Source organism: Sphaerodactylus townsendi, linkage group LG09 (assembly GCF_021028975.2).
Source record: "Sphaerodactylus townsendi isolate TG3544 linkage group LG09, MPM_Stown_v2.3, whole genome shotgun sequence".
Lineage (NCBI taxonomy): Eukaryota > Metazoa > Chordata > Lepidosauria > Squamata > Sphaerodactylidae > Sphaerodactylus > Sphaerodactylus townsendi.
In genome coordinates, this window is record NC_059433.1 from 83137350 (window position 1) to 83162319 (window position 24970).

The following is a 24970-nucleotide window of genomic DNA, read 5'->3' on the forward strand; positions in this document are numbered from 1 at the left end:
ATTAGAAAGAAACATTTATTTTCTTCCACTTTCAGAGCTGAATTATGTGTTAGAAGTGACACTTGACTGCCACTGGTCTGTATCTCTTGATTCACTGTAACATCTACTACCATACAGCATGTGACTAGATATGAAAATAAAAAGGGGCATTATACTGAGTCAAATCACTGGTCTATCATGGCCATGCTGCCTACTTCAGCTGCAGAATTTGGCCATGCTTTCAAGTCTTCCCCAGCTGCAAATTGGAAAATGCCAGGGCTTAATCTTGGCTACTATCTGCATACAAAAAAATGTGCCCTACCCCTGAATTATGGGATTGATTAACTGAATTGCACTGTATATCTCTGAGCCAAAGTAAAGTTTACAGCCTCTGTGGGGGAACAAAGGAGAGCCCAAATGGGCTTGGAACAATGCCGCAGGGGGACAAATGGCTTAGGCCTCCCCCCCCCCCCCACTTCAAGCTGTTGTCTTATGCAAAACCTCATTGGGGAAGATATTTCCCTGATTACGCTGCTGCAACAACTTGTGAGAAGCACTCAATAGAACCACCATGTTCAAAGTTAGCACATCTCATCATCAGAGGCTGGGAGACAGCAGAAAATAGGAGAAAGACGTGAATAAGCAGCAAGCCCTGTACGTCATCTGGCTCTGAATTTATCTTCACTGGCCAGTGCTGGAAGTTAAATATCAGTCTAGATGAATTTGTAGTCTGACCCTTCAAACTGTTTCTTAATAGGAGCCAGGCTGTGATGAGAGAGGAAATGTCACAAACCAAAAGTTTTGTGCTAGCTACACTTTAGTGGTTAAAAAACTAAGACCTGACACTTGGTTGTACACCGAATCTTGGTAATTCACTGCAATTGCATTTTAAAGCAGGGCAGGATAATTATTTGTTCTTTATTGCTCCTTTTAGCACTAATAACTTGGTGGCACTAAAACCAAACTATGTACCTAACTCTTGGTTCTGTTTAACAGGCCAGAGTCATAACTCTGAACTGCATATTTTACAAGGTCATGACCTGATCTGTAAGAGACAAGCAGTATCCAGGGTCCAAGCTGGACCCCCCTGGCCTGGCCAGTATGGCACCAGCTAAGAGCTTGATCTATAAATAGATGACAGTGAGTGAACCTTTCACTCATATCTGACTCTGCCAGCCACAAGTGACGCCATGGGAGTAGAAAGATGTTTAATGGGCTGTTTGTGTTTTTCTAACTGAGGTCTTAGTGCCATATAATTCATCAGGGCGCTTTTTGAAAACCATACAAATGTCCTTAGAAAGCAAAACCATGGACTTCAGGCCAATATTTATTTAACATTGCCATAAACATTTCCAGGAATGCCCAAATGCATTTCTTGGTTTTATTATCCTGATGGCCTACAACTTGACATCTTTCCAGAGCTCCCCCCATCCAGATTTCCCCCTGATCTAGGAATTCCAAAACGTCCAGATTCCAAATCCCTTCTCTTGAAAGGGACCCATGTACTTGAAATCCTCTATTTTTGTATATCTTATGCCTGAATTTTATTCAGTGGGCTGTGTAGATGCAGTTTACTGCAATTTATAGCAACTGAAATGTGTATCTTTTTTCTCCTTTATATTATTAATATACTCATTTATGGAATGTGACATTAATAAAACACCATTTTAACGAATTGCACACTCACAAAAAAAATATATCTTAAAGTGCCTATAGGCATGATGGGTATGGGGTGGAATTTGCCTGGTACAGCAGGCACTTGGAAGGGAGACCACCAAGGAAGGCTCTGCAGAGGAAGGCAATGGCAAACTACCTCTGCTTCACACTTGCCTTTAAAGCCCTTTGCTGGGGCTGCTGTAACTTGGCTGTGACTTGATGACAGTTAACATACACACACAGGCATGATTGCATCAAGATTCTTTTGATGCAGATTCTCTTGCAGAAACTGAACACTGAATCAGACTGCATGTAAAATCCAAGGTATTTATTTTAATGTGATGCTCATTGAGCTATTTAAAATAGTGCGATCTACTGGCAATGGGACACTTATTCCATTCCATCTACAATGTAGCCACCTCTGCAGCATTATTGGAAAGGAATGTTAAATCATTAACACTAGAGGGATTTCACAAACCACACTAGCAAAGGATGAAAGAGAAACGTAACACTATTGTGCTGTTGGAATGGAAGATGGTCAAGAAAAGAGACTTTGGGGAGATCAAGGAAAAATTTGAGTGCATTGCTAAATCTTCCATAATGGCAGGGCACTTACCTTCAATGCTGTCCCATGTGCAAAATGTGATGGTCTCATAAAGGAATTAAAATCCAACTTGTGACTGATCATACTGCGAGAAAACAACATAGTGAAAGAGAGATTCCATGCAGACATGGAAATGATGCTAGTAAAATATGTTCCTCCCTTCAGTGATTTCTTAGTCCTTTGCAGAAGTGGTCCCACTTAGAACACTTCCTTTTAAAACAAAATTTAAAAGAAATCTATTCAAAGTATTTATTTGCATCCCTTACGTGCGGGAATTGAGATGGGCATTTAGAAAATTCCTAGACCAGGCCAGCTCTCCTATGCATCTGGGTGGGGGAATAACTTTAACGTGTTACGATTGATTTTATTATTGTTATTTTTGCTGGTTGTTAATGTGCTGCTGGTTTCCCATAGATTGCAAATTACGGTTTTGGTGCTTAATAGGGAAGAGGCTAAATTTCACATCTGGTTGGTGGGATTCTGCAAATCTTTCTGATTCACTACAGAAGCCCAAGCTGTGTGAATTCTGCAATTACATTTCATAATAATGATTCCCTCCACTTCTCTTTTAGGCTGTATCTGAAGGGTCACTCAGGAACAGCAGGAAAGCAGAGCAGCCTTATCTTGCATGGGGCTGACTTCAGTACCAAAGATGCAGACAACGACAACTGCATGTGCAAGTGTGCCCTTATGCTAACAGGAGGTAAGCATCAAATAACCAATACTGCTGGACAGATGTCTAAAAAGTGTTGTACACTATATGTGAACCACTGTCATTCTAGCCTACTGTTTACATGAGTTGTCTCACATTAAAGCCAGAGTTTCAAAATGGTTAGAGCAGTGATCTCCCTCACATACCAGTTTGACACCCATGAGTGCTGGGGTGCCTGCCAGTGTGTTTCCTGGTATCTAATTGCTTCTTGAGCCTTGGAGGAAAATTCATGGTCTCTTGAGTGGAAAAATGAAAACAAAAACGGAGCCTTAGGTTAATACCTACCATCTCACTGACAAGCAAGGCACCTTTACAGTCATGTGTGCTGGCTAGATAATAATCACAGGCTTGCACTTGTCTCTGGGCTGGGCAGGCTCTTCCAGTGGATGCATAATGAAATTTTGAAAGTAAAACCATGACAGCCATTTTGTAATAGTGTGCTCCAATAGCATTACACTTTGTGAATAACTCCTCTCAGAGCAGCTGTTTTGTGGTGGAGCCCACTGCTTTCTCAAAACTGTAGATTTTTGAGGACTGTGTAGTTGTGAGTTAAAGTGTTGACCTGGGAAAGGCTTGATTTTAATTTTTTTTTTCAGTTGGTAAACCTGCTGTGTGGTCTTGGGCTGATCACTTTCTCTCAGCTTAACCTACCTCACGGTGGTTGTTCTGAACATATAACCACATATACCACCATCAGTTGCTTGACAAAGTATGTAATAAAAATGACAAAAAGTGAAATTAGGAGATAGTGGGGGCCTCACTTGAACAGTATTTCATGATGCTGCTACATCACTTCTGGTTGCATAGCTCAAAGTGATGTCACTTCCTGTTATGCAGCCAGAAATAACATATCAGTGTCACTGTTTCAGCCATCCTATATTTTCCCCCTCCTGTTGGGGGAAGGGTGTGTTGCAGGCAGGCAGGGCATGGTCAGGTCCAATATCGCAGGACACAACAGGCAGCAAACAAGAGCGTAATCAGAAGGCAGTCCAATGGATCAAGGCAGGCGGCAGGCAAAGGCGTTGTCACGGGTCAGTCCAACAGGTCACTGCACAGGAGATCAGGCAAACAGGCTGGAGATCAGCAGTAGACCAGGCACACAGAAGCAACAGGAAATACACTTGTGGCACCTAGACAGAAACAAACTCAGAGCAAGGCTTATATAGAGAGCCTTGTTTAAGGGGTTGGATTTCTGCAAGCATCATCAGATGCAGAGACTTCTAATCTCCTATACCTTACTGCCAAGCGAGTACTCCTTCTGTGCTTCTGCAGTAGCAGCCTCTACTTTTGCCTCCTTTGCACAGCTGGCTCATCAATGGGTTCCCTAGGAGGACCTGCAGGCTCCTCCACCTGTATGTCATCAGGCAGGGAAGAACTGGGCATTGGCTCTGCTGCCTGGTCTTCCTCGGGAGCAGCCTCCTCTGGCTGCACTGTGTCCTCAGGCTCTGCCTCAGAGTCCTCCTTGTCCTGGTAAGTACCCAGGGGCTGGCTCATGACAAAGGGGTTCCTGCCTTTTCAGCCGGCTGTTTTCAGCCACTGAAACATCCCCCAAGGAGGTTTTTTTTACAAAATTTCACATGCTGCTCTGAAGGTGTGTAAATAATTGTAATGTGGGATGTTTCAGTACCTGCAAACATTCTGGGGAGAGAGCAAGACCCCACCCCTACCTCAAAGAACCATCCAATCCAAAAAAGTCTCAGTTTGATCTTTTAAATAACATACATGAAGCTGATGTGACTGCAGGGAAAACAAGTTGGGGTTGGGAAACCCAGAGTCACCTAGTGAAGAAAAGTTTAATGTATTTTGGCCCTAAGTCTTCCTCTGACAGAAAAAAAATACTTCCTCTATTGGAAATAGACCTCTTATAAATACTTTCTCCATAGGTGGCATTGCCAAAATTTATTTGCTGAAGGGAAAGAATCTTCCATAGAGAACGGCTAAAAAGAAGGGGGTCATTATAGCCAATGGAAGGCCAAAGAAAACATTTGAGCCAGTGAAGAAACTCAGTGAAGGAAGTCTGCTAACAAGGCATACGGTTGCTAGGGTTCTCTTTGCCATTTTAATTCTCATTTCATTGAATGGGGAATGTTTCCAATTTTTAAAAAAGGCTGTATGTACAAATAAGGAAACATTTCAACTCTTCATCTGAACCTTTGCCAGCTTTAGGACAAATGAATCTTGAGTCATTGTTTTATGGTAAGAACTACTAATTATTAGTGTTTGAAAATTTCTAAATATGATTCTGGTACATTTGTTTCCTTGCGTTTGCCAAGTTGAAGGAAATAACATTTTAACAACTTCACAACACTGAATGTTCTTAAGATGCATCTTTTTTTTGGTCATATCAAATTGGTTAATAACAAAAAGTGGTTAGATAACAAAGTAGTAAAATTCATCTTTGTGTCTTGGATAATAGAGAAGCTTATCAGACTTTCCGTTGGTCTTGGCAACTCCATAGGCAGTTCTTTGATATAAATTATATAGAAGTAATAGGATATATGGAGATATCTTGATAGTCTCACATAGCCTCTGTAGCTGAGCAGAATATTTTACATGCAAACAGTAACAACAGTGATTATAAAGAATGGAGATGGAAATAATCAGGGATGATACTAAACCTAGAAGTTAATTGTTAAAATATGTACTTGTTAAATGTCACTTTCTATTTGGGACTTACTGAACATGCCATAACACAGTGGAATAGGACCAACATTAGTGTGTAGGTGAGCGAGAGAGACACACACACACACACGGAGAGAGAATTACTGAGCAGCAATTGTTATTTTACTTATGCAAGTGTCCTATTTACTTCAATAAGAAATCTTATTGTAAGTTATGTGAGAATTCCTACCTTTGTGTCCATTAAGAGAAAGTTTAAACTGTTGCCTCAAATTGGTTTAGTAGTTTTTTCCGCATCATGTGGAATCAGGGGAATGTAGTTTCAGTACTGTCAACATACTTCAGCAAAAGTTTTCAATATGCACACCACACTACAATTCCTAGAATTCTTTTGAGGAAGTCATGACACTGAAATAAATTTGCCTGCATTATATATGTACCTTTTCTTTGGCTCATTCCACACATGCAGAATAATGCACTTTCAAACTGCTTTCAGTGCTCTTTGAAGCTGTGCGGAATGGCAAAATCCACTTGCAAACAGTTGTGAAAGTGGTTTGAAAACGCATTATTTTGCATGTGCAAAATAAAGGGGCCTTTATCAAATTAAATCAGTTTTTTTAAACTTCGATGACTCTTCATGGTGTAATTGGTGTAATTGGTGTGATTATGGATAAACTAGTCTGATTCAAAGCAGATAAGTCTACATGTCTGTGTTGGCATATCTGACTGACATGTCCATATTGCCCTACAAAGGTTCTTTGGTGTAGCTTTTGTGGATTTACTAATTATTATTGTGATAACTATACGAGTTCTAGAATTTAAACTGACCATAGATGTAGCAGTTTCTTTCTAAATGGATTCTATTCAGCACTGGACTTTCAAAACAGGTCTGTGCCATTGCAGGGCTTATCTATAAAACTAGATGTTAAAATATGCTCAAATGTTGAAATAACTTTAAAAGGGACTGCCTGTTGCCTGTCATCTATGAATACAAACACATATGCACATCCTCAGCCATACTCCTGTGATGTCACATGCATCATCAGCTTCACCCTATTGCTGCAGTGTCATCTCTAGGGTATTTCTTCTTAACCTCATACATCCTCGCACATCTCTCTTTGGATATTGGCTTTCATGAAAGGCAGGATATTGTCTAGTTTCTCATTTACAGCTTTCAAAGATCAGTCAGACCTGGTGGGGACTGAAGTGTTACTAGATATCTGATGGAAGGCAGTTTTTTTAAAGGCACTTAAGTTCTATTAATGGAGATGTAACCATGTATTTAAGTCCCTTTGTTATCCATGAGAAGAAGACCTATCTTTGCCGGAACAGAACCCATTATTTACATGATGGTATTTGAGTGCTTACAGGCACCATCTGTTTTTTTTTTCCTTTGCAAGCTTCTCTCTATCTTGTCAGTGATTACGTTTAATGACTATGTTCAGCTTGTGCAGAAATATAGGACCAAAGTCCATTCTGTGCTGCCCCTGGGCATACAGCTGCCATGTAATGTGCTGGAATGTTTTTAGTTGCCTCTGACATTGTCAAATGGCATGTAGAAAGGGGCTAATTGCGGAGCAGTATTTCATGATAGGGTGCCCCTTTATAGAAGGTCTTTTGAGAGTGCAAATTTAGGACTACAGAATTGCTTCTGGGCAAAAGCCACAAAAAGCAAAGCCCACTGCTGCTGTGAGTTGTGGACAGGCAGTCTGTGAAGCTTGGGGAAATCAACAAAACACATCCACGGAGGTCTACTTCACTTACTTACTGTACTATCAAATGAGCTTGTGTAACCTCTATCTGTGGGTTCTGTGGGCCAGAACTTGGAATGAGTTTGCAACAACAAATTTTAAAAACAAAATGGTTTCCTTTCTTAACATATAACATCAAACATCAACATTTAACATCACACTTTAAGGTCCTGTTCAGGCTTCATTTCAAGTCCTTCTAGGTACAGTCTTGTAATGCCAAGTCCATTTCTTCCTGCAAGTGGGTTGGCTCCTGAAGACTCCAAGGGCTTGGTGAACAGGATTCAACATGATGAAGGTTTCCAGGAGAACTCTCACCCATTACAACCACAAAAAACCCCTGAAACAATAAACTCCAACATTTACAACATAGCAAAAATAAACAACTACCTTCCCAGTAGTTCCCAACAACATTGCAGTTACCTTAACAAGGTGTTAAGGGCTTATACAAATCAAGGTCCGAGTCTGGTAGCCTTGTCTCCTCCAAACTACATGAGCTCTGCAGCCTCCTGCTGCTTTGAGTCTCCACCCCTTTTTGGGTCAACCCATTCTGAGCATGGGGGTTACACTTGCATTTGTGAATGGATGCATTGGTGGAACAATGAGATCTCATAAAAAGTCTCCATTTCAATTCCTTGCAGGTCCAGCTAAAATGGACGAATTACCTCTATTCATGCATCCCATCAAACAATATTTTGGAATAATATGTCCATGCTCAGCTGCCAGGGTTACCATCCTTGAGATCAAGATTCAAGTCTAGCAGCACCTTAAAGACCAACAAGATTTACAGGGTATACACTTTTGAGAGTCAAAGCTCCTTTTGTCCAGTACATTGGTAGATCTGATATAGGGAGCACTGACTATCAAAAGCTTATATCATGGTGTTTAAAGTGTTGCTGGACTCGAATATTGCTCTTCTATTGCAGACCGACATGGCTACCCACCTGAACCAACATCAAGGTATGGCCTGGAGGTCTCCCAGAATTACAGCTCATCTCGAGACTACAGAGGTGTCTGTTTCCCTGGAAGACTTGGCAGCTTCAAAAGGCAGGCTAAATGACTTTCCATTCCTTCTGAACTCCCTCCCTTGCCCAGTCTTTTTCCAACCAAAAACCATCCCCAAATGTCCAGGAATTTCCCAAGTTGCAGTTGGCAACCCTATCAATTGCCAGGCATCAAGCATTGCAAAATAAAGTTATTACTATTAAGATGTGTGTATCTACATGTGAGCCACCAACATAGCCACCCTGGGAGAATGCACTGCATCTCCTCACTCTAAACATCCTGTCTGTAAGTTGTGGGAGGCTTTGATGCCCCCGAAGGGAGGAAAAAGACTGGCAGTATCTCAGAATCAGAAGATGATAACAAATGCCATGCTTAGTTAGATTTCCTGCTTAGTTAGATGTACCGAACAAAACTTGGCAGATGCTCATCTAGTAATGTAAACAGCAGTGGGGGATGCAGATATGTTGTGAAAATTATTTACTGTACTCCCTTACTCCAAATCCATAAAAAGCCTCCTTGGAGCATTTTAGGTTGGTATAATTCCTGGTATGAACGACTAAATATTTATCATTGAAGCCATTGGCCATAACAATATTTTCAGTGTTTGTAAAACCACAAAAGCATTGACCAGAACCATAGAAAGACCAACAGCCAGAATAAGAAGATCGATACACAAATGATGCCATTACATCATTTCATACTGCCTCTTGCAGAGTGAAATTGTCTAGATTTTTTTATTTATATCCCCCCTTTCTCTCCTATAGGTGACTCAAAGGGGCTTACAATCTCCTTTCTCCTATAGGAGACTCAAAGGGGCTTACAATCTCCTTTCCCCTCACAACAAACACCCTGTGAGGGGGGTGGGGGCTGAGAGAGCTCTGAAAAGCTGTGACTAGCCCAAGGTCACCCAGCTGGTGTGTGTGGGAGTGCACAACCTAATCTGAATTCCCCAGATAAGCCTCCACAGCTCAAGCGGCAGAGCAGGGAATCAAACCTGGTTCCTCCAGATCAGAATGCACCTGCTCTTAGCCACTACGTCATGCTGGCTTGCTGTCCAGTCCAGTTCAGGGGTTTATAATGCCCATGGGTGCTTTGGGGATTTTGAGAATGGGGAGTGGACACCATCACAAACTAGCTGACATAGGAGGCAATGACAAAATGGTTGCCAAGGGATCACCAAATGTTAGGAGGCTGCAAAGTAGCTGTTTCTGAATACGGGCTCCCTATAAATATAAAAGGCTCATAATTTGTCTTTGTTGAAAGAAATGTTCTTAATTTCTCTTTACCCACTTTCTCCTGGAAATCCAACAATCTATTTATTTCCCTGTTATTAGGAGTTTGTGGTCTGTTTCTAGTCAATTTAAGTGAAAATCCAATTGAGCAGGAATAGGAAGGGAAGTTCTGCAGAACATCAGAATCTCTCTCCAGATGCGCAAAGGCAGGGAATGTCTTCTTGAACCTTCCTATCCTTCTGCTATAGAGCATCACCTTGTAGAGTGTAACATAAAACAATTGCAATGGCTGAAGAGTGCATTGATTTCTGCATAATGAGGAATCAAAGAGAAATGCAAGAGAAATCCATCTTTGAAAAGAGAAAAAAAGCAGCATGAATGGCTACATCTAAAAAGGAGAAAGACATCACCCTCCCCATAACAACACAACTCATGTCCTTTTCTGAAACATTTTCCATTTGATGGAGATGGAGGCAAACTAGAACTGGCTTTGGGGAAGAGAGAGAAGCTTTGCCAAACAGGCAAATGGCCAACAGGGAGCCCATTGGCAGCTGCCCACCTTGGGCCCTATATTAGGGATCACTTTCCTAGTCAATTTCATCACTCCATTGACTTACATGCAATGGATATTCTCATCCAAGGGGCAGAGCTGTGGCTGCACCCAGCTGCCACTCCCATAGAGGCTTCCTGATGACACACAGAGACTTGCAATGCAACCTCTCTCCCATCGGGAAGCCCACATTGGGCTTAATGGACTTCTGCCATCTTTTGGGCCACCAGCATAATGGGAGTAATGGCTGGGAAGGAGCTGATTAATGTCAACTCCTTCCCTGCCACACCCCTGGACCTACGCTGGTGGTGGCTGCAGGAATGCTGGCATCACATCTGGTGCCATGTCCTGATGCCGTGGAGGGCTACAGCAGCTACATGCCAGTGGATTCTCCCCTCTGCCGGGGCAAGTGCCCTGGGGAGGGCAGATCTGCTGATGAGGCCATATGCCGCTTCCACAGGCAGATTCACCCCCCCCACACACACACACACACTTTGGATGGGGCTATATGGGTATTGTCAGAGAACAGGCTGCAGTTAGAATGTAGGATAGAATGTCGCAACCAGTCTGCCAATGCTGGCCTGGCAGTGGTGTGGCAGGTGACAAAATGAAGACTAAAGGTTTCTCAACCAAATGAAGACTAAAGGTCCCTTTCTTATGCACTCTTGAAGTGATAGTGGACATTGGCAGCTCTGTGCAGCAGACGGATTTGGCAGAAAATCACTATATTGGAATCCAAACCCTAAAAAGAACAGGGAAAAACCCTGAAGTTGTTAATAGTACATTAGTAGTTATAAAAGTAGCAATAAAACAATAAAATCTGCAATTGGCAGTAAGAACAAACTCCGAATAATCAACATACCAAGCTTCAGTTGAGGGTAATACATGAAACGGCTTTATGCTGAGTCAGACCCTTACTTTATCAAGGTTGGTATTGTCTGTTCTGACTGGAAGCGGCTGCCCAGGGTCTTGAGTAGGGGTGTTTCATATCACCCACTGCCTGGGGTTTTTTTTTAAACACATGATTCTGGGAACTGAAACTGGGATCTTCTGCAAGAATGACTGAGCTGCACTTCCTTCTCTCAGGTGACTTGACATTTCCATCTGCTGCAATTCATTTTTGCATTGGATTCATTCAAACAAGGTAGTCTTTACTTGCTTCAGTCCATAAGCAATGAGCATCCATGCACTGTTAGAATCTGTGCTACAATAGCCACAAGCCACCATCTGCTTAATTGTGGAGACCCACAGGGAATCTTTAACAGATGGTTCAAGCCGGCATAATTTAGGTAGCCTGTCTTGTAGCACAGCTTCGGGATTATGACTGTTTAGATTGACTTTATATATATATAAAAATGCATCAACGAAAGTTTCTTTCATGCTAAGATTGTTGTTGCAAAGTTGAACAGTAATGGATACTGCTTTCCTCTTGACAGTGTAAATGGAGCCAAATATGTTTCAGCTCTGAAAAAAAAAATAAGGATTAGATTTTTCCATGTTTAGCTTTGTCTTAAATATCTAAAAGATTATACTCTTGTTACAGTCAAACATCAGCTGCACAGCTTTCTTTTTTCCTTTGGTTATTAGCCCCTTAGGTACAGCTTTGTAATCAAAGAGAGGTCAACTGTATCAAAAAAAGCCGAATGCCAGAATGTATTTGGCATCGATCTTTCCCCAAAGATTTCGTTATGAAGTGTTACTTCAGGAGGAAAAAAAAGGCCGCTGAGTATTGTTCAAAATTACTTTACAAGGCTCAAATCATAAATTCACTCTGGTCAACTGTACAAAGTAGTGTAAAACTTGGAACGAAGTGCTAATCAGAGTTACTAATGTACCTAGTGATAGAAAAACAACAAGGAATCCTTTCCTTCAGATAAAATGCTGACTACCAAATGTGCTGACACAATGCATGAGCCATACAGGAAATATAATTTGACCACAAAAAAGAATTCCATTTTGATTGTCCGGAGACCATATGGGAAATGATGAACACTGATCGGGGAGTTTTAAATTGTGATCCTTTGTTTAAAAACAAAAGTATCTCAGTTTGGAAGACATCATGTTATTCGTGGAGTCAAAAAAATGTCACTCCACGCTGTAAAATCTGTGCAGTAGACACAGTCTATCTTTATTTTACCAAGAATGCATTGTAGATACTTCTAGCAGGTTTTTAGTACTGTGGCACATCAGCCATTGATGAGAAATCAACAGCCTCTGGGAAAAGATAGCAAAATAACAGGCTGCTTCTCCCTCTGGGCACAAGAAAACCATTTATTATCGACCATGAAAACAACATTGTCCTAAAAATACTGGTCTTGTAAATTCCCCAATGAAAAGGAAATGCTTTGAAGATTGAAGCCAAACACTCTCATCATTCCCTTTGTTTTAGATTTTGTATCTGTCAGGTAGCTCTTTGCCTTGTGCCATTCACAGATTGTCTGAGGGCTCCTTTTCAGTTGAAATCTCTGAAGTCTTTGGATGGATGCCAAATATATTTACTTCGGAAGCATGTCTGAGTATGCCCATTTTACTGCTTTCTGATTGGTTGATGTTTTTGAGTGGCAGCTTGAATGGACACCAGGCAGGGAGATCAGCCAGCTGGGTGGGAAAATAAACTTAGTCTGCTCCCGATTGGTGTTTTTGTGTATGTGTTTTGATAAAACCAATTGACATCTCCTTAATGTATTTGCTTGAATAGAAGATGAAGAAGGAGCTAAATTCAGAGAAGGGCAGTGGTCAATCTGCTTTTTTTTTCTAATACAGAGATACAAAACCTGAACATTTCTGTTTCTTTGAGGTTTCATTTATGTCCAAGGAGGCCAAATTCTTCCCAGAGGGATTCATTTTTTCCCCCAAAATAACAGCACAGTCTGAATTTGACTGTTTTGACAAATTTTTGTTCACCAATTTCTCACTGTATTTTGAATTATTGTTTCATATATGTCATTTTTAATGTTTAGCAGCTTATTATGTTTCCTAGGGTCTAAACTGCATCAGCTCCACTTTTAGGAAGGGAGGCTATACTAATAGTGGGGTATGTCCTAACTTTCCCAGTGGTGTATTTGCCTAGGGACAGGGGGTACCCTCTGCCCCCGGGGGCCACTGATCTGGTCATGTGGGGGTGCAAAATCGCCCCCCCATGTGACCAGGAAGATGGCAAGGCAGCAAGAAGTCCTGCCTTGTTGCCTTCTGGCACCCTCAGCCCTGCCCATGTCATCATTGACATGGGCAAGGCCAAGGAAGCCAGAGGACCCTCCCCCCAAGCCTCATCCCCTTCCTGGCTGCCAGCTCCCACCCAAGCCTTGCCCCCCTTCTGGCTGCCAGCTCTGAGCCAGCAGCCAGCAGTCCCTTCTACTCTCCCCTCTGGGGAGGACAGAAACAACTGGAAGGCTCCGTGCTGTGGCCTTTGCTTTTATAAGCTCAGGGGTGGGCCATGCCCCTGGCATAGCAGAGCGGGGGCACCTGGAGAACAGATTCTCCAGGCGCCATTTCCCCCAGTACGCCTCTGCTGTTACCACCCTCTGAGAGAACATTAGCTGATTAATAAGAAATTGACAGTCAGAAGAACTGCAGATAAAAAGTACCTAATAAGTGATCAGCTTAATTTTGCACCTGTTGAAGCTTCCAAACTATCTTCAAGGACAGCCTCCTTCTTATGGGAAGAAATTCTTCAACCAAAGATGACAGTAAATTATTAGACATCAGCTTTAAAAGCTGCTTACTGAGTCAGACCATTCGACTATTTAGATTAGCATGGTCTACTTCTCTCTCTTGATCTCAAGTAGATAACTTTTATAGCTCTGCTTCATGAGATCTTTTAAACTAGGGATACCAGGACTGAACAGGATATCTATTGTATGAAGTGCATATGCTGTTCTATTGAGTCCCATCACTGATGACTCTGGTTAGCTATTTCTCAGGACTTTCCCCTAAGAATCTATAGGCAGGAGCCCAAATGGACACTTTTTATCCGCAGAATCCATGATGTAGTGTTGAGTACTGTTCTGCACTGTACAAACATCTAGAAAGCATGTACTGTCTCAGCTTTGATGGCAACTGATGTAACAGAATGCCTTCTTCATGCAGATCTTGTTACATGAACTGTATGGTTTGGGCTGGAAGAAGAAGGAAATGCCTGAATGCTGTTCTCCAGGCCAAGACCTAGAAGTACATTTGTTAAACAGCCCGCCCTACCTGATAGAATTGCTTCCAATTTACTTTCAGAACCTCCTTGTTGTGGTATACATTTGTTTGGGAACATTATTGCATACAGATGTGCTGTATGTATATACCGTACACATTGTACATACAAACGTCAAGCTGAAATGTTGAAGGATCCCTTTTTCTTTTCTTCATGAGGAAATGATGGGCAAACTTTTTACTGGTTGGTTCCTCCACCCCTGGTATAGTAGCAGGCATCTGTCACAGAACACTATTTGCTTTGGAAAGGCTCTTCACTTTTAAAAGCAGTTTGCCATTTGGAATGGAACCTGTTGCTTGTGAAACAGTAGTTCCCAAGCTTTTCTGGGTACGTATATCTAGATGTGTGCTTCTTTGGATCTCAGGCTGGGAATGGATTGTTTAAAGGAAGCCAAAACCATTGGCTTCTTGGTGGCCTTTTACCATTTAGAGATCCTACTAAAGTGCCAGCCAGCTTAAGCATGTGGTCTAATTGTTGTGTTCCTAATGTTTTTCAGGCTGGTGGTTTGATGCCTGTGGGCCTTCCAATCTCAATGGAATGTTCTACTCAGCTGGACAACACCATGGAAAAATAAATGGAATCAAATGGCATTACTTCAAAGGCCCCAGTTATTCATTACGGTCCACAGCTATGATGATCCGGCCATTAGACTTTTAAACCCACCGAACAGGTTCAAGAGCAATATGCAGTAGAGGTACCAAGTTCTGGAGAACTTCTTACATAACCTTCAGAAACAGGAGATAGAACTTCCTGATAGCATCAGACGGCTGCTATACTCAGATCTCATGGCACAGATTGCGGTGCATGGTCACGTACTACCACCAAACACGTCAGGTGTGGATCAAGTAGTGGCTGCTTTGCCTATGAGAAGAGGGCTATTCTGTGGACAACGTTGTGGTTCAGTTGCCACAAATGACTCCAATATCTATCAGTGGAGTCTCTCTTTTTTTACTTTGTTCAAAAGGCATCAACATTACCAGACTTACACAAATACAATATGGAAAGCATTGTTTTGTAAGGCATAAAATAAACCATAATCAATGAAGGGAAAGATGATGTTCAACAATGAAACTGGTGTGGAATCTATGCAAACGCACAAGTATTTATTTTTAATTGGCATACATGCCTTAAAAATGCAAAAGACAGCCACTGTGGCTTGCTGTCAGTAAAGAAAAAGTAGGTTGATAACTTCTCCCTATGTAAAATCAATATGGTATGTCAGGCAATTTTTCATTAATCTCTTTTCAAAAATGAAACATGACTGCTAATAAAGAGACGGTGAGTCATCACAGAGAATGATAAGAACAGTATTCAGAGAATCGTCAGTTGCCCTACATGGCCGGGGTGAAGTAAAAACAGGTAATCTAGATAATTGGCATAATCCTTCAACTAGGATTTATAGCAAGATAGCAAAAGAAAGCAAGGATTTTTCTTTCTGACAGCTTCAGTTTTGCCCTGCATCAAAACCAGTTGGAATGTCACATATTTTTTATATATAAGATATTAAAAAAGTTTTGAAGAAGGTGAAATAGAGGTTATTTTGCATATGGAATTTTCTTTGAAATACACATACACAGAAATATGGTGTGTAAACAGACAGCATAAACCACATATTTTAATTGGTTTTGGTTCATGTTATAGTGCTCTTTTCTTTTTGCATGTGCACATTTTAGAGTTAATTATTTCTAAATCGTTATTAGTCCTTCATTTCTTCTCTGTGTTGTTCACTTCTGAGTAAACCAGGCAATTGCCAATGTGAAAAAAAAGTGGGGAAGATGGATTAATTATCATTTTGGATTTCAAATGCTGTAGCACTATCCAGCCTTTATTAAGCAGAAATTAGTCCCACTGAGTCAGATCAGTGGGACTTAAAAGGACTCACCTGGACTTAATTTTTTACGTGTAACTACAGTAAAAATGAACAGGGCTCTGCATGACTCAACCTACTCCTATGGAGCAACAAAAAACCAGGTTATCTTATTCAAGTGTTAAATTTTTTGTTCCCCGCTTACCAAACCTCTCTAACATATGCACAACTATAGTACAGTACACTTCTGATGCACAGTAAGGTTGACTTTGGACATAAATTCGGCTCAAAGGTGAAAGTCCTCTATATGGTTCGGTTTGTGCATGGACTTTGATCTCTGTAAATTATGTCATGTCAGAACTGATCTTTTACACACACAGGATGTTGTGTTACATCAGATCTTACTATTGGCCTATCTAGCCCAGTTTTGTCTATTCGTAGTGGTTCTCCTGGGTAGGGAAAAGGACTCTGCTTGTGATCTTTGTTTTTAAAAGGGGATAAGAGATAACAGGGAATGGCACTGAGCCTTTGACATGTGACGCATGAGCTCTACTACTAAGGAAAGAACAAATGCTGATTAAAACTAATTTCTGTGATCGTATATTTCCTTTTTGGAGAGGAAATAACATGGAACTCAGTAGATTCACCAATATATTTGTGTGTGTGCAGACACCTGGCTCACACATTATGTGATTTGTTCAATGAGGTACCAAGTTTCACTTGTGCCTAAATCTCCATCATGGGTGGGAGCTATTGTGGGCTGAATCACTCTCATGTGTTCCCGTGCACTTTGATTTCACCACAGACATGAGTGGAGAAACCTATGAGTCTAGGACTGATTTGTGCTTGTCTGGCCCATAGTCACCTCTGGTGGTATGTATGTCCTTGAGTGAGTGCACATCATCTGGCTGCACCTAGCATGGAAACATCTCAAAGTGGGATTGGGTCCTTCAGTAAGCATTAGATTGGCATGATACTTATGGGCTTTCCCATATATTAACAGTATTTGTATGAGCAGGAACATCTGATAAGTGAACATGCTTTCAGTGTCAGTGTCTCTGCAGATCCATGCTGTATGGACAATACAATGGTTGTTCATACTAAAGCCCAAATACACAAAAATTGCATTCATTGTTGACTATTCCACATGTGGCATTTCAACTATATGTGAAGGTTTTGATTTGGGATTAAACATACCCACTTAGATACACTGCCATGCGAAAGATACTGTCTTTTTATATATTAGCTGTAGTTTCTTTGCACGAGGTAAAATTTATGTCTTCCACATCAAGATTGTGGGTAATGGTGAATCTCATTGTGGGAACTGTGATGACATTAGGCATATACATTTACTGTCCCCGTCGAGGTCCATTCTGCCCCATCATCTTTGATCCTCACTGGCTTGATTTTTCCAGAGAAACAGCCTGTACCAACTTTGTCTCTGAAACAATCTCCTATTAACAGCATACTTTAGTATGCAATACCCCTGAATATGTCAGAATCTTATTTCTAAATCCCTTAGCAATTGAGCAGTAAGGTCTGATGTCAAATGGTAGGTTAAGGGCACTGGAGGCCCAGTGTGGTTTGTGGTTAAGAGTGGCAGACACTAATCAATCTGGAGAACTCGGTTTGATTTCCCACTCCTCCACATGAAACCTGCTGAGTGACCTTGGGCCAATCACAGTTCTCTCTGAACTCTTTCAGCTCCACCTACCTCACAAGGTACCTGTTATGGGGTGGGAGGAGGCAATTGTAAGCTGCTTTGAGACTCCTTACAGAAAAGTGGGGTACAAAACCAACTCTTCTTCATTTTTGGGTTAGGACAATTCTACTTTCCATTGGTGCAGTGGTATTCTGTGCCAACAGTCTTAGAGCAGCAGGACCACTCAATTAATATTTTATATCCTGAACCTGGAGCTGGCTCTACCATATATTTCAGGGATGTACAACTTCCTGCTTTAGCAGGATCACATTCTGGATTCCCCAGGCAAGTAAGCTTTGGACCATTCCACAGTTCCCATCACAGTACATTGTTCCTCTTCCATTTAGTAAAATGTCCTGCATAAGCCTTGAAGTGGGAACATGACTGGGTGCACCTAATCTATTAGTCTAATTTTAAATGAAAGGGTATTGATGATGATATAATGCTGTGTTTAACTGAATATGTGCCCTCTAAATCCACAATTATGCAGCTTTCTTCCATTTATGGAAATGAAACTTGCACAGATTTTGTAACAAAAACAAGGAAGGAACAAGGGAACACCACAGGGTTTTTACAACAGTGACAGCCCAATGTTTTCCAAGTTAAGTTCTTTGTATTTATATTATCAGTATGTATTCTTTTTCATAATCCTGCCTGAGAGGTTAATTTGTTGTGTTCTGCTAGTAGAATTATCCAACAATTCTTTGCTCAGCGGTTCCTGCATACTGCATACTGCAGCTTTGACGCTCTTTCCAGCAGTGTGTGTTTGTTTGCAAAAGCTGTGGTTCTTCTCAAAAGTTGTAATTTTTAAATGCCTCTAAATCAGGATGCTGGATTGCCTCTAAATCAGGCAATAGCCTCTAAATCAGGCAATAGCATTGTGCAGATCAAATTGCAAAAAAACAAAAAGGAAAAGAACAGAAATATCAAAATACAAGTGTTATATGTACCCTTTATTTATCTTCGTTTGAGCAAATGGGGACATGGTTTCCTATCCTTTATAATAAAACATGTAAAAGACATTGGTTGGCGTCATCATTTGCCTTATATGGAGTGTGCATACTTGTGGTTTCTTCATATTTTCATTCTAAATGGAACGATATTCAGAAGTTCAAATCACTGATAACAGCATAACATCACTAGAACAGTCATGCTAGATCAGAACAATCTTCCATCCAATCCAGCATCCTGTTTCACAAAGTGCCACTAGATGCTCTCAAAGGGCATACAAGCGGCACACTTGAACCTCTATCTATGTTTGTCCCCTAGCACTGGTATTTAAGGAAGTTACTCCCTGTGAATATGGAGATTCCATTTAGCTGTAGTGGCCAAAAGGCCATTTCGATGGACCTATCCAACCAAAGCAGGAATCCACTATAACCAGTGGCAATGATTTTCACAGTAACTCATTGAGCAAAGAACTACTACTTTGCCTGCACAGATCTACTGCAATTAATTTTATAATGTATCCATCAATTCAAGTATCATGGGAGAGGGTTAAAAAGTACTTTCTGCTTTCTCCAGCATGCTTAGTTGTATGGATTTACATGCTTAATTGTATGGATCTTCCCCCTAATTGTATGATCTTCCCCCTAAACACTCTTTAATAATATTTTTTTAAAAAATTACTTCATGCATGAAGTCCAACATTGACCAACTAAAAGTCTTTCACCTTCGGCAATTTTTTCATATATATGCTGCAAGGATGAAGGAGGGCTTATCAGCATCTCTTTGTAATAATTTGTCCATTTTTTTTCTAGGAATGTGAGCATAATTAGAATGTAAGCATCATGGTACATATCAAAATCAGCCCAGCTTGGTATCAACAGAAAAGCCAGGGTGCAATGTAAATCCAAGCATTTTAGCTTTTTACAATGTTAAATTGCTGTCCCTTTTTGCATAGATCCCCTAAAATATCTCTGAAATGTTTTCAGTCCCCTTCCCCCTTTACAACAATGTCCATCTGCACTCACCCCCTTGACATGATTCCTGGCCACCATTACATGACACCCCCTTCCCTTTTACAGTTTTCTAGTTCTGTGTCTCCCACCGCATTCCCAATTTTGTTCAGCCCTTGGCCTGAAAAATGTTGGAGTGCAGAAGGCAGGAAGAAAGAAGTAAAATCCATGAAAGGGAGAAAGAAATAATTAAGTGTCATTCTTTAAAGGGAGTGCAGCACCAAGGTTCACCTTTGAGAAATCTGCATAGTGTAGTCTTGGGTTGTGCTCCTCTCGCTGTATGTTGAAGCTTTTGTGGTTGATTAGGGTTACCTGCTCCACACAGGTCTCCTGCTCCACACAGGCCTTTCTAGCTGCCACTCAAGAAAGCAGTGGGAGAAAAATGGGGCCAGAGCATTGTCACCAACATCCTGAGTCACCGATGGCTTGACTGCATGGCACTGGCACCTTCACTTAGGTATTCAGTCAAAAATTCTAAATGATAAATCTCCTACCAGCTACTGGCCTCAAACTGGCAACTAGATTGGATGCTTCTCCAGGCCATAGAATCATAGAGTTAGAAGAGACCACAAGGACCATTAAGTCCAATCCCCTGCCATGCAGAAATACACAATCAAACCACCCTTGACAGATGGCCATCAAGCCTCTGTTTCAAAACCTCCAAAGAAGGAGACTCCATTACTTTCTGTGGAAGTGAATTCCACAGTCAAACAGCCTTTACCATCAGGAAGTTCTTTTCAATGTTTAGGTAGAATCTCTTTCCCTGTACTTTGAATCCATTACACCTTGTCCATTTCTGGAGCAGCAGAAAACAAGTTTGTTTCATCTTCAACATGACATTCTTTTATATATTTAAACATCGCTCCTGTGTCACCCCTTAATCTTCTCTTCTCCAGACTAAACATACCTTGCTCCCTAAGCCACTTCTCAATGGGCATGGAATCCAGACCTTTTACCATTTTGGTCACCCTCTTCTGGACCCATTCCAGCATGTCAATATTTTTTTTTGAATTGTAGTACCCAGAACTGGACACAGTATTCCAGGTGAGGTCTGACCAATGCAGAATAGAGTAGTACTATTACATCCCTCCATCTAGACACTATACTCCTGTTGATGCAGCCCAGACTCACATTGGCTTTCTTGGCTTGCCACATCACACTGCTGACTCAAAGTGCCATATGGAAAATGAAGACATATTGGTAGGGTTGCCAACTCTGCTTAGGAATATCCTGGGTACTTGGGGGTGGTGTTGAGGTGTGTGCAGTTTGGGGAGTGGTGGGCATAAAGGAAGGGCTGTGATGGCCTAGAGTCCACCTTCCAAATTTCCAGTTCCTTCCGATTCCTCCAGGGGAACCACTCTCCCTAGTCTGGAGATCAGCTGTAATTTTTGAAGAACGCCAGGCCCCAGGTAGATGTAGGCAACCCTACATCTAACTAGACTAGAATGTCTTCTCATTCATGTGATGGTCTCTTTGCAATCAGGTCCTTGGATCCAGAACATGAGCTGAGATCTGCTTGTTGAAGCAGGTCTTTTCCTTTTTGAAAACCCTTCCCTTGAGAGTGGTGAGAACCTCTGGAAGGGAAATATGAAGGGGCTGAAGCTGGAGGAAGAGTCCATGAAAGTCAGCTACCTGCCTTTGTGAGATCACAGGAAAGGTGCTCTGCAGAACTGGATCCCAGCCAGGATGTTCTTGATACAAGTAACCACTCAAACAAGCAACCTCCACAGCCTGAAACAGCTCAGGCCTAAGGAAGTTTTTATTTCCAAGCCTTGTACTAGTCTTGCATGAATGGAAAAGTCCCTGCTAAATTCAGAATATGACTAGGTCTTCTCATGCTTGCCCATAGCTGCATAAGCATGTGTGTAGATAACTTTATAATACCTCTTTGAGTACTGAACTGTCAAGAGCCATCGTGATCTAAAATGAAAGACACAAAACAGAAAGCTTCCCCTTTCTTTAAAAGGGCTTTGGCGGGGGTGTCTAATATTAATCCACCCATGTTTCGAAATCAATCCACCCTCTTGCGGCCCTTTCATGCTTAAGTTTAGAAGCACTGTCTGCTCTCAAGGAAACTACAAATCTTAGATACGTTCATTTCAAATGCATTGCTGAGCTGCTCATTTATTTTCTTGGATGGCAACGGAGCAGAACTGCTTTATGTATATTTTCTTTTCCTTTTGCGAGGCAAGACTATTTTTCTTCATGAAAAAGTTTTGGCTTCAGATTTTGCCACACATCCCGTGTGTCTATCTACGCCTTTTGTCTTCTGAAAAAGCAAGGTTTCATTTAGCACTCTACTAAGGGCAATGGCCCACTCTATCAGTATAAGGCGTGTTCCACAGGTACAAGAATCTCTTGCAGTAGTACAGTGGTTCTCAACCTTCCTAATGCCGTGATCCTTTAATACAGTTCCTCATGTTGTGGTGACCCCCAACCCTAACATTTGTCCATTTTACAGATGGAGAACACTGATGCAGAGAGTCTTAGGCGACCCCTGTGAAAGGGTCGTTCAAACCCCCAAGGGGTCGTGACCCCCAGGCTGAGAACCACTGCATTAGTAGCACAAGCCTTGAACCAGTGGGATGTGCTTGCTTTAACAGCAGAGTGGTATTAGTTAGTTTGTTTGCTTGTTTTATTAGAACATTTACGTCCTGCCTTTCCTTGTGGTTCAAGGCAGCTTACTTGCCTTGAAAACATTTTCAGTCTAAAACCAAAGGTGAAATAACAAATCTCAAATCTTCCCCACTCCTCAACTGCTGAAAGAAACATGTCAATTCTGGCTCCCTCAAAAGCCCCGACAAACGGGCAGGCTTTGCAGTGCCTCCTGAAGACCACCAAGGAGGAGTTCCCCCTTGCTCATTCCACAGAGCTGTAACCAAGATGAAACAGTTGTGGGATAGCCAACAAATAGGCCCCCTGGTGATTGTAGTTGGAGCACAGATTGGATACATTTCTACGCTCCAATAGGGAAGGGGTCCTCAGTCTTGTTCTACCTGTGGGAACTTTGGAGATTTTGAAAACATAGTGTAATAGGGGCTGATGGACAACATAATAAAACTGCTACAAAAACTAGGGCCAAGCACAAATCTCTCGGAATTTCCACAGAATGTTAAGAGGTTCTAAGTTAGGGATTTCCAAAGTGCGTGGGGAACCCGCCCTCCCCCGTGGAAACATGAATGGGGGCAGAACAGAATTTTGGGGCAGTAGGGGGTGGATCAGGGATTTTTGGAGCAGCTGGCAGGAAAAAGGTCTTGCCCTTCTATCCTTGCCATGTAATGACCAGTAAGTTTTAAAAGAAAAGCAGCAGCACTCTCCTTGCTGTGTAGTCTGGGGGGAGGAGCCAAAGAAAGAGCCCTACTGGCACTGCTTTGCAAGGCATGATTTTTTTAAAAAGAAAAAGCAGCACTCTCCTAGCTGTTGTTTTAAATCTGCAGTAGACCTAATACCAAGAAAGAGTTTTGTGTTTGTATGTGTTTGTGGAGGGGGGGGGGGCTAGGGATGTGGCCTGGGAGCCAAGGGGGTGGTAGCCCCAAAATGTTTGGGAATCACTGTTCTAAGTGAACATCCTCTTACAACAGAGCAGCTGTTTTTAAAAGCATGTTCCCTGCAGACATGAAAAGGATGCTTCATGTCTTCTTCTGTGCCACTACTTCTGTAAAGTGATGGCAAGACTGCCAAGGTATAACTGGCTCTTTGCTTTGTGGGAAATAGGCTCGAGGAAGACTGAGTTGGTGCCATGAAACACCCTGCTGGATACTATATTGGAAACCACTGCAATACAATCCTCGCTAGGTGAAATGTTGCCTTATAAACCAGGGCAGAACCACTTCCAGTGCCTGAAAGGAATGTCTTCATGGCATGCCACATACTTTGGATAAGGGTGATTCCTAGAGAAAAACACAAGCAAATGAAGAACAACAGTATATTTGGAGCATGATCAGTATATTTGGAGCATGATCATAATCAAATAAACATTCAAACTGCACATTTGCTTGTGCCTGTTGAAAAACAAAGCAGAGTCCATTTGGCCTTGGAATGGCTCCACAGGGGAGGAAGAGTTCTTGCCTCCCTCCCAGCCACCTTCTGTGCCAAAGCAGTGCTGGGAGGCTGTTTCCCATCTTTGCTGTTCTTCTTGGAGTATGCAGAACAGCAAAGTGTGGAAAAATGACCAGAACTGGAGTCAGGAGTCCTTGCTTCCCACATGGTGTTGTTGTAAGACCAAATCGGCTCTGTTTTATTTTTTAAAACAAGGTTTCCCCGTAGTTGCAATGTAGCTGCATGGAATCTGAGCCCAATTCTTTTCAGAAGTAAATGCCCAGTTTGGGTCAAAACCACCAGCTGTGCAAGTGTCTAGAACAGTGGTGCGAACCTATGGCACGAGTGCCAGAGGTGGCACTCAGAGCCCTCTCTGTGGGCACATGCAAATAGAGTTGCACCCAATCTCCTCCAAACACATCTAGGCTGGCCTGAGCCGCTCGGCTCGATTATTAGCATTAAACCCAAGACCTAGTTTTGGGGAAGCAGTGTAGGTAACCCTGATAAGCGCTGTTAAACCCCGCTGATTTTCATGCGAAGAACTAAAGTGCGATCCTTTACCTGGGAGCAAGCTCGGTTGCTGGCAATGGGGCTTGCTTCTGAGTAAACCCTCCTAGGGTCGTGATTCACTTGTTGGAAGAGTCGCACGGTTGCTTCAAAGCAGAGCCACAGACTACCACGAAGTAACGCACGCCTCGGAGCCAGCTGTTTTTTCTAAACTAAAACCTCAGTATTCAGGTTAAATTGCTGTGTTGGCACTTTGCGATAAACAAGTGTGTTTTGGGTTGCAATTTGGGCACTCGGTCTCGAAAAGGTTTGCCATCACTGGTCTAGAACTTGCTAGTTCCTCATGCTTGAGATTAAGGCAGGCCAGCTTGTACTGAATAGGCACAAGTTGAAGGGCCTACCCCATGACATATCTGATGCATTCTCAGAGTGCATACTTCCTACTAAATTAGAAACATGTGAGCATAACAGAAGCTTTGTTCACGTTACAGTGAAGGAATGCACATGCTGTGTGTACATGGATACTTCTGTTTGTATGAAAGAGCCAACGTGCATTCAATTTACAAATGAATCCAGGAGCTGGTACCTGGAGAAGCATGTAGTTTCAATGACACATTCAGCTGTACGTACGCTTTGAGTTTGAGAATTATTC

General features: G+C 41.9%; 1 protein-coding gene across 1 annotated transcript in view; it reads left to right on the top strand.

Annotated features, from left to right (window-relative positions):
* ANGPT1 (angiopoietin 1) overlaps positions 1–18837 on the top strand; it is a 152875-nt gene extending 134038 nt beyond the window's left edge. Inside the window, exons 8-9 of the mRNA XM_048508307.1 lie at positions 2812–2942; positions 14803–18837. Of these exons, the coding sequence (XP_048364264.1) occupies positions 2812–2942; positions 14803–14963 (292 nt within the window). The 3' untranslated portion in view covers positions 14964–18837. The remainder of the gene's footprint in view (positions 1–2811; positions 2943–14802) is intronic.
* The last annotated feature ends 6133 nt before the right edge of the window (positions 18838–24970 follow it).